Source organism: Aphis gossypii, unplaced genomic scaffold (genome assembly GCF_020184175.1).
Source record: "Aphis gossypii isolate Hap1 unplaced genomic scaffold, ASM2018417v2 Contig00464, whole genome shotgun sequence".
NCBI lineage: Eukaryota > Metazoa > Arthropoda > Insecta > Hemiptera > Aphididae > Aphis > Aphis gossypii.
Window position 1 is genome coordinate 57,149 of NW_026083119.1, and position 11,213 is coordinate 68,361.

The 11,213-nt window shown below is 28.1% G+C and overlaps 1 protein-coding gene across 1 annotated transcript; it reads left to right on the top strand.

Annotated features, from left to right (window-relative positions):
* Positions 1–1,004: 1,004 nt before the first annotated feature.
* Positions 1,005–10,795, top strand: LOC126554316 (uncharacterized). Its single transcript, XM_050209396.1, has 8 exons — positions 1,005–1,343; positions 1,465–1,665; positions 1,752–1,948; positions 2,107–2,246; positions 3,016–3,605; positions 9,815–9,983; positions 10,048–10,177; positions 10,297–10,795. The coding sequence occupies exons 1-8, from the start codon at positions 1,005–1,007 to the stop codon at positions 10,793–10,795; spliced, it is 2,265 nt and encodes a 754-aa protein (XP_050065353.1).
* The last annotated feature ends 418 nt before the right edge of the window (positions 10,796–11,213 follow it).

Genomic DNA, 11,213 nt, shown 5'->3' on the forward strand with positions numbered 1-11,213 from the left:
TATTTGAACTTTAAAGTGAGTAAATGAGTATTGCTAGTATTGGAAAACCATGACTAACGTTCATATTAGGCGTCCACAGACATGAAAAAGGGAGGGGGAGAGAATGACAAAATTTTAAGATTTGAGTAGAAATTTAAAAAGTCTCCAATCTTCTTACATTTTCTCAATTTAAAAAAAATTCTGAAAAGCTGAATGGGCAAATGCTCAAACCTTCCTCCTCCAGACGCCTATCTGACGTTTGATTACGAGACATATTTTTTTAATAGACAAAGTAAATGGATTTAAATAAAATATACAATAATATTCATCATACAAACAATTCATTATTATGTTCATTTTTCAATAGTTTTCAACATAATTATTGAAATTTTCTATTAACAAGTCTAGCTCACTATGGCGAGTTCTGTGAAGACTAAGGTTAAGACTGTGAGCTGGTTACACACAGTCACACAGAACGATTCGAAAGCGCGTGTCTACGTCTACGTTTTTAATTGCGACAAATTTAAAAACACGAACGTGCGTGTTTGTATCGCTCCGTGTGTAACCAGCATTTTTGATGCGGGTTTATACCATATATTTATACATTGAAAATTATACTTTATAAATAATTATTATATTAAATAAAGTCTATTGTATTATATTATTATATATACCTTATAGTCTAGACGTCTAGTCTATATTATAATAAAAACACATTTAATTAAATAATTCCGTATTCTTCGAAACCATTAGATATATATATTTTGTCAAACTGTGGGGGGGTCTTGTCATTCTTAACGAAATTATAAAATATCAATTAATTGACTTTCGAAACTTCCTTATTCCACGACGGATGTACCTACAATTTTTCGTTCCTCAATTTTGTAAATTTTTTATTGTACTGTGCTTTTGTTTGGATATTTAATTTGGATATTTTTTATATCAATATTTTTTATTAATCTAAAAATATCTTTAAGAGACCTATCAAAATTTAAAATACTTGAATTTCATAATTTGTTAGACATATGGTAGCAGCAGGGTTGTACCCGTGGTCAACAGCCGAATCTCTTATGCGAAATGCCCGAAGAAGATCTTTGCCTAGATTGCCTAATTCATTAGTAGACTTGGCAACTCTATTTGACAAGGGCCAGCTTAATCGGTTTTCTTGCTGTGACTCTTCGTTTTTTAGAGAATGTGTTAGAGATGTGGATGGCAGAAGTAGCATCATTTTTGGATGCATGAATTTAATAGTTAGTGTTCTACAACATGGTGTGACAGAGGTACATGCGGATGCCACGTTCAAGGTTGTACCTAGAAACATGGGATATCAATTATTAACGATTCATTGTATGATCGGAAACCATGTAAGATTATATTATATTATTAATTTAAACTTAAAATACTTTTGGAAATAGCCACCAATTTAATTATTTGTAACATAGAATAAGATTTATTAATTTTAAATTCTCATTTAAATATTTGCAGTCTATACCTGTTGTCTATGTTCTCATGGAAAGTAAGTCAAGGAACTCGTATGAATGCGTTATGCGTTTTGTTAAAGACAATTTATTAGCAAATCTAACGGTTGAAATCATTATGAGCGACTATGAGACGGCTCTGAGAGATGTTTTGATTTCATCATTTCCGGAAGCTCGTTACGCTGGATGCTGGTTTCATCATAATCAAGTAAAAATAAATAATCAAATACCTAAATACAATTCTTGATATTATATAGTAGGTATTCTTATTAATGGTTTTGTGTAAATTTATAGGCTGTATGGAGAAAAATGAATAGTTTAGGGTATTTGCATCATCTAAATACTAACAATAATGCCCGTAAAGTATTAAAACTTTTAATGTCCCTTCCATTATTGCCGGCCAGAGACATGGGAAACGGGTTTTTATTAATTCGTGCATTTGCACGAAATCATGATGTTCACCTGGAAAGATTGTTATCATATTATGAAAGGTATTATACTTATAACCTAGATAAAACATTTTAAATTAATAAAAAAGAAAACTGTATTGTATCTTACTATCTTGGCTTATTAATTAATAGCTTTCTTGTATTAGAAATGTAAATATTAAATGTCTCCTAACAATATAATCAAATTTTTTTTTTTTAAGATATTGGCTAAGAAATATTGGTCCACAAGTTGTGTCAGTTCATGGACTGCCTCGTCGGACAAATAATAATATCGAGAGCTTTCATAATACCTTAAGATTAAAATTTTCTGTTGCACATCCAAGCTTATGGGTATTTCTAGGTAAGAAATGTATGCATATTACATAAGTACAATGCAACAAATTTACATTAAATTTTGGTAGATTTTGGAATAATGAATCAAATTACTACATAAAAGGCTGTACCTAATTAGGAAAAAATCATTTAAATTCATTCAAGCCAAGTTCTAATTTAGAAAGTTCTTAAATTATTTTTTTATAATTATATACATTATTTTTAAATATATGTTGGCTGTTATTAATACTATTACTAAATAAGTAGTTAATTATATACATTACAACTATTTTATTATTTTGTATATTACAGAAAATATTACAATAGGTAATTATAATAAAATTAATATATTTATACGAGAAGTAGAAGAGTTCCAATATTTATTTATGATTATTAAAATATTAAGTTTTATCTTTTTAAATGAAAAAATAAACATTGCTGAAAAAATCACTGTTGAAGAAAAAGTACATTTTGTAGGTACACCCAATGCATATATCAACTGTAATGATCATAAAATATTATTTTTTATTTAATTCAAATTGGTTCCCAAAATTTCCCATTGCATACTCTAATTATCAGGCAGAATGAAGAAGGTGACTGCCCAGAGCAGGGATCACTCATATAGTAAACCATAACATATTTAAATATTTTGCAGAACCTCTACTATGCACTGATTTATACTACTAGGTTAGTACCAAATAACGATAGAGACGTGTGTGATACAGGATAGTTTAGGCTCCTAGTTAGTTAACAAATACCAAAACACTTACCTATTTTGTTTTGTATTTTTTTAATAGGCACTTTAACCACTTTGAGCAGCAGTTACCATTTGGTTAATCAGCAACTTTTGAACCACTTGCGTCCTACTAGGCATTTGAGGGCCAAGTTCTTAGCTAATTCTCATAGAATAAAGAATGCCACAGAACAGTATCAAATAGGACTGATATCGATGTGGCAATTTCTTCGGCGCTGCTCATATACTAGTGCAGCATATGAATTAAGGCAGCGAACCTGGGCTTTGAGAATGAACGATCCAGATGGTGATGCTGAATTAGACCACAATATTCCAGTTGATGCAGTTCCACCAGCAGATGCAGTTCCACCAGCAGATGCAGTTCCAGTAATTCAAAATATTGTTGATCCACGGCCTATGGACAATAACTTAGATTTGGATATGGATCAACTTTTTAATGATCCACCAGGTTCACCGCCAATCATAAGTCCTCCAGATTCACCAAATGTGCCTCAGTCACCGGGCAATAGAAACACGTGTATGACATGCTTAGTAGTTTCTTTAGCTGAAAGTGCACAGCATTACATTGTGTTACCATGTGGTCACGCATGGGTGTGTAACAGGTGTGTAATGCAGTTGGAACAACAAAATTCAGTATGCTCAATGTGTAGAGCAGAAAATATAATATTACAAAGGGTGTTTTTTCTTAAATATTCTATGTTAATCCTGTTAATAGTATTCATTAATATTATATTATAATTAATTTAGAAATAAAATAATAGATATCTTACAATGAAAACTGAGATTCATAAATTAAAAGAAGGTCTGTAGATGCTTCTCTTCATAATTCATAAAATAAATACAAGATTGTCCCATTGTGCTTTGTTAGCTATTTGATATATCTTTCAGGTTAGCGATTTTATTAAGCAATTTAACTAACTTTATGAACAAAATTTTCTCTAAAACGGTTAATTTTTATTAACATTATTCATATTATGAACATTAACGATAACACAATAATAAAGAACGTTTTGTATCGTTTTGTAACGTTCCGTAGTGTCAGCACCGTTAATGAATAACCCACTGTAATTGGTTCATTTGAAAACCGCGCATAAATATAATATGAATTATTATCAATCATTAATTATATAATTCTCATATAATAGACATAATTATTATAAAACTTGTGTATATGATAATTCTATAAGAATATTTTATATTATTGCATATTATATAAAATATATTATGATTATAATGTGAAACTTTGTGGTATCTTGAACAATTATATACCTAAAATATAATAATATATTTCTTATAGCCTATAGGTTCTATTAATATTATTTTGATAGTATCTATTACACAATACCTAAATAAATATATAAATAAAGGTAGGTATTGTAATCATAAAGAATAAAGAAAAAATACATATATTTAATATGGATTACCCATTATAAAATACATTGTATTACTATAAATATAAATATTGTACTATATTTTATATTGAATTAAAAAATGTAATGATGTAACATATTATGTTCGGGTTGAGTAAAATGTTTTAATAGTTTATTGCCAATGCCCAATGCCCAAACATATCTCCTTAATAATTCATAATAGTTAGAATAGAAAATTACATTTTCAAAAATAAAATACCTGTTGTAATATTATCAATACTATTACCTATACTATTAAGTGTATAAATGGTACCTATTAGCAATTTATTTATTCTTTAAAAAAATTTTCTTGGTGTATGTGTAAAAGTGAAGTTGAGCACTGTTACATTTTGAAGTCTGTTAATTAATTATCATTGATGTAAACTAAAATTACAACAGTAGGTATACCTATTATAATATTTGTTACATCTTATACATATAAATTATTACACACATTCTTCCAACACAAAATTTACATACTTAACATTTTTTAGCTCCATCCAAATGATTATTTCTTATTAAAAATGACACACTGTTGATAGTTCAACATTAAATTTACCATCAATACTAGATGGTAACTTAAAGGGTTGGTAGGTACCTACAATTATTAACAGCCAACATCCAACAAATATAATATTGTTAGTTTTATAATAAATACCTATGTAATAAGACCCAACAAAATTGACATTTTATTATATTAATATGTTATAAATAAAATGAAAAGTAATATGTACACACTTATAGGTAAATTATAATTTGGAAAAAATGTCTTATTTTATTCTTCTAAAATAGTGAAAAACTGTTATTTACCTACCTTTAATTTATTATTTTATTAATGTCAATATGTAGGTAATATGATGAATAAGTAATAATATTCATCTATTTTACAATTCATTTTCAGACATATCTCCGTTAAATGTAATATTAATGCTCCTATCGTGTATATCTTTTTTTTCTTTTTTTTACATTATATTGTAAATGTATACTATTTAACTACAACTCAAAATAATCACTTTTGTGTTTTTATTTCCTATTGAATCTTATCCCTATTCATATGTTTGAGACTTATATAATTTACTACAGTACCATTAGAATTATAAATGATATTTTTATTTGTATAATACAATATGAAATTACTTTTGAAATCGTTATAAACTTCAAAATGAACATAGATCATAAATACTTATATATAATTGTATAGTATTTATTATTATTTATAATCAATGGCACAACCATAAGGTTTAATCTGATTGGCTGGTTTTCCTTGTGATCTAAGTGGCAAGGTAAAAAGGATAGCTAAAGTGTATTTAACTTATGGACCCAGAGGTTTCATATCTTATCAAAGCTTAGTTTACATGATTTTTATAAGAAATAATTAAAATAACTGTCACATTGAATAGTTTTTAAACGATATAATATTTTATTCAAGCAATTTTATAAATAATTTATAAAATTTTAATTATTAAAATAATACCTATACACTACAGATAAAGTAAATTGTAAATTAGCACATACTAACATACTACGTTGAACAAATAATAAATATTTAATTATTTTCAATTTTTAACTTCTAGCTTCTATAAGACACTAAACTGTAAAGTTGAATACAATATTTTATATATTCCATAGGCCTGAAAATGATATTAAATTTCGAAATTTTAAATTTTGAAAATTTCGTGATAATAAATTTGGTTGTTATCACAGGGACAACTGCCCGGGTGGTGGCCATAGATAATATTATTTTTATTATCTATGGTGGTGGAATGGTGTCTCTACCAGTGTTACCAACCAAATTACAATTTTCAATTTCCGTAATTTGACGGTTTGGTGTATTACTTTCCGTGTATTTACTTTCCGTCATATTACGGTCTGAAAAATTCCTGTTTTCCGTCATATTACGGTCCGTAGTTTTTCTAATTCTTCAACTTGACGGTCCGTAATCTGACGGCTTGTGTTATTTTTTTTACCGTAATCTGACGGTCCGTAACTTGACTGAAGAATTCCGTAATATGACGGTCCGTTCGATTATTTTCCGTATATTTACGGCCTCCCGAGAGTTCTATGAAAATGGCACGTAGTAGTCAGTTACAAGAAGACAGCTTTCGTGAAATAAATTATACAAATAAAATTGAAAAGCCAATTTCTCAAATAATATCATGTATGTCACCAGTGTCTTTATTAAATTATTTACCTTCTGACAAAGAATACGAAAGTGATATAATGGGGAACGAGTATAAACATGAAAAAAAATAACAATACTTAGTTGAAAATGTAGAAAAATTGATAAATGACGATAGTGATATAGATGCACAAATCCAATCAGTAACACCCTGTATTTCACCAGCTTGTTCATTTGGTAGTGAAATGACAATTGATCAAGAAAATACATGAGGTGGTTTATACAATTTGAAACTGGGCCTTTAAAACACGCTCAAAAATATACAAATACTGTTGAAAATAAAAGACCAGCAAAGTATCTTAATGATTGTCCTGAAATTGATCGTATACTTAACAGATCACGAATGCGATCTCATTTGTTAACGTTAATTTTAAATGGGAATATATCTCCATTATTTGATTACAATAAAAACACATATGTTATAAATAATACTTCGTGGGCTAAGAGTAAAAGGTTCTATGTCAAAATATCTAATTTTTCAGGAGAGCATTTTTAAGGTTTGCTATTAAATAGTTTTCACTTTTCTATAACAATATAACATGCGAATATAGCATCTCACTATTTTAGTTAATTCTCTAAAAATAAAAAACAACAAAAAAACAGTTGGGAGTAAAAAGGTTCTATACAAAGAACTGTTTTACTCGCTAAATATTTTATATTTAATATATAGAACCTATTTATCCTACAGCACATAACACAATTTTGATCAGTCAGGCCAACATAATATAATATAAAATCATATAATTTTATCTAAAACTTCAATTATCAATATTTTTTAAAATTACTTTTTATTTAAACTATTTAGTATAAATGTGTAACAATGTGATGCAACATTTAATAATAAAAATAAAATAAAATATAATGAAAATATAATAATTAAAAATATTAATAGAATTAAAATTCAAAACAATTCTTTTTAACTATTAAGAATTAACATACTCAGCTACATATTACTAAGAATAATGTGTGTATTATTTTTTATTTAAAAGTTTCTTTATATCTTTGAAACAAATTAGTATAAAACATAAGTTCATCTTCGGGCATACATTTGTATAAATACTCTACATCTTGAATTTTTTCTTTAGTTATTTTTGGATTATTTTTAGTTGATAATGCTAAGTTTATATTTTTTAAGGATTGTATAAAATTTGGAGTCGAGTTAGAACACAAGTTAATTTCAAGAAAATCATCTACACCATGTAATGTTTTATACTTAACTTTATTTATATTTGTATTGGAAAATTGAAGTTGAACTACAGAATTGAATAGAATACGATTAAACTTAAATTTTTTGGATGTAAAGTGGTCATTTTTAAAATTATTTTCATTTAACTATGAAACTTTAAATGGTTTTTTATCATTGACTCTTAATAATGCTCAAATGAATGCAAGTGGAAACCAAATTTCTAAATTTTTTATTTTTTTCAATCTGTGAGTGTGCAATATTTACGTCTTGTTTACCAGAATGTCCAGAATGGCCTGGTATAGAATATTTCATAGTAATTGTTTTTATTTTTGGATTATTTATTAAAAAATTGATCATAGCAGTGGAAATAATGAAATTTCTATTTTGGGGTAGGTACACAACTGTCAGACCAGGTTATAATATGTTCTATACTATCTATGTCTTCAACAATTTTAGTTAAGATACAAATAACAGCACTAGCTAGATCATTGCCTGAATGTCCAACCAAAGCCTCGTTCCATATCACACAATACACTTGAGAAGAGACATTTACATGATATATTATAATATACATTTAGTTTTCTTTTGTAAAAAGCGTAACCAAAATTTGTCATGGGTAAATTAGTTACATTTTCTAAATCAAAACATACTACAATAGTATTTGGGTTAAGACTTTTGTCCATATTTCTCTCTAATCTCATGTATTCCTTTTTTTTAAATGTGCTCCTCATAAAAACTAGTTTTTTTCATTAGAATTAGATTTTTTTAAATAATCATACTCAAGACACACTTCACATAGGTACATAAGTCTGTCTTAGATGTATAAAATGAAAAATGAAAATTGTTATTAAAAATATATCTATACATATGAGATTTAACTGGTATTTTATTTTAAGATAAAGTAACATATTGGTCATACATTTTAGAAATATTTAAGTTTGAGTCAAGATATTTTCTTTGAGAATCTGCTCTACGGTAATGCGATTGTATAGTAGGATATGAAGAAATATGTTTAAAAACAAAGTCTTTGCGTTCACTAGAGATTCTATTATCATTTTTTCCCTCTTTTTTCATCAGGAAAAGTAAAAGACAGTGGATTTTTATTTGCATGTACATTGTACACAACTTTTTTTGGGTAGAAGCGGGTGTATGTGCAGATGACCATCAGGGATCTGAAGGTACCCCGGGAGTCCCTGGATGATATATAAGGGGGCTCTGAATAGGCACATTTCAGACGTGATCCACCAGAGTTAGAGTGAGCACCTTCACGTCACCCAGTTCAATAATTAAATCATTTGGACTTAGAATATTTTTCAATAAAAAATACTTAGAATAATTTAACCAGTCTTCATATTTTACAATTAATCCATTCAACACTACATCATTTGGTTGCTTGTACGTGGCACGTTACACTAAAATAAAAATAACCAAGTAAGAAATCTACATAATAATATTAAAGTAGGTAACTTGTGTTCTATAATATGCTATTATTCTGAATTTTAGATATAAATGATTACTATCATTGCCAAAATAAATAAGTAATATATTAATACATTTAAACAACTACAATACATTTAAAGTGGTTTCCAAACATCTAGGTACCGTAAAATGGGGTGAATTGCAACTGCAAGGTGAATTGAAACAAGTATTCAGTCATTTGTTTACTATTATCGACAAATATTCAATTTTAATGCTATCGCTTTGAAAAGATAAAATATATATGCATTGTGATAAATGTTATCTATTAAAAAAACAACATCGTGATTGGATTGTTTTTACCTCTAAAGCAAAATATTTTTTTCTCGCTTATCAATTTAATCATTTTATTACCTCAAAAATCCAAGTGCAGTTGATAATATTAAAATGTACAACAATTTTTTTTCGTAAAGAAAATATTTTAAATTTTTCCGAAATTTACAAAACAACAAAGTAAATACATTTTTCAATTTCTTATAGTTAACCAAAAACGGGGTGATTTGCAACAGAAACGTAGACAGTACCTATACCTACTAAAAATGTGTTGTTTTACACTTAAATGAAGATAAATGAATAATAAATTTATTTTTAGATGCCCAGAGTGTATATTTCTGATCTCAGAGGGAGACAATATAGGAAAAGAAATGATGATAATTTGAATGCTGCTATTGAAGACGTGAGAAGTAGAATGTCATTAAGAAAAGCTGCTAAAAACCACAATTCATATTATTCTACACTCCAAAGATGGGTTAAAGCTAACGGTAAAAGGAAAAAAAATCGGAGGTCAAACTGTTTTAAATGAAGAAATGTAAAATATGATTGTAGAAAGGTTAGTCAAATGTGCAGAATGGGGCTATCCTATGAATACTATGGATTTAAGAATGATCGATAAATATATATGTGATAAAAAGAGTTTAGTTGTAAAGCGGTCTAAAAACTATATGCCTGGTGTAGAGTTTGCTCTATCATTTTTACAAAGACATGCAAAGAGAAATTCTAGAATTTGTCAGAATATAAAAAGAGCAAGGGCTGGTGTTTCGCCAGAACAAATTAATAATTATTTTAATTATTTAGAAAAACCTTTGAAGGTGTACCACTATCAAACATTATCAATTATGATGAAACTAATTTATCTGATGATCCTGGCAGATCAAAGGTTATTGCCAAAAAGGGTATGAAATACCCAGAACGAATAATGAATTCCACAAAGTCGTTAACTTCAATCAAGTTTGCTGTATCTGGGGATGGTTATGTTTTGCCTACTTATGTTGTATATAAGTCAGCATATTTATACGGGCCTAGGAGAAATGGTGCTCCAAAAAGAACACGATTTAACTGTTCAAAATCAGGTTGGTTCGACACAAAATGTTTCGAAGACTGGGTGTTTACTGTTGCTATTCCATACTTAAAAAAGTTAGAAGGTCCAAAAGTGCTTATAAAGGATAATCTATCTTCCCATTTATCTTGTGATGCCATAAAAATGTGTGCTGATATTGGAGCTAAATTTGTATTCCTTCCAGCAAACTCAACACATTTAACACAACCGTTGGATGTAGCGTTCTCAGGCCTCTAAAACAAACACAGAGAACCATTTTAAAAGAATGGAAAAAATTCCCTGGTCGAAAAGAACTGTTCCAAAATCTATTTTCCCAACTCTTCTGGACAAATTAATTACTACTTTAGAACCTAATCGTATATCTAATATTAAGTCTGTATTTGAAAAGTGTGGCATAATTTCTTTAAATCGAAACAAAGTACTAAGTATGATACCAAGTGCAAATACTCCTGAATCAAGTATTGAAGATAGTTTTGTGGTTGAGGATTCTGTTTTAAATAAATTAAAAGAGCTTCGATATGAAACACCACTAAATACTAGATTAAATGTTGAACCTGATAGAAGTGTGGATATATCTTCATCAGAATGCTGAAAATGGTGAAGATAAAGAACGCGTGGACAACCCATATGTTGTATTATAAGATATTGATGCTTC

Bases quoted from the DNA above. Each gene is read 5' to 3' on its own strand.
- LOC126554316 (XM_050209396.1), top strand. From the start codon at position 1,005: ATGGTAGCAGCAGGGTTGTACCCGTGGTCAACAGCCGAATCTCTTATG. The intron at 3,606-9,814 runs GTATGCTCAATG...ATTTATTTTTAG, and splicing joins AGTTGGAACAACAAAATTCA to ATGCCCAGAGTGTATATTTC. The intron at 10,178-10,296 runs GTTTGCTCTATC...TTAATTATTTAG, and splicing joins AACTATATGCCTGGTGTAGA to AAAAACCTTTGAAGGTGTAC.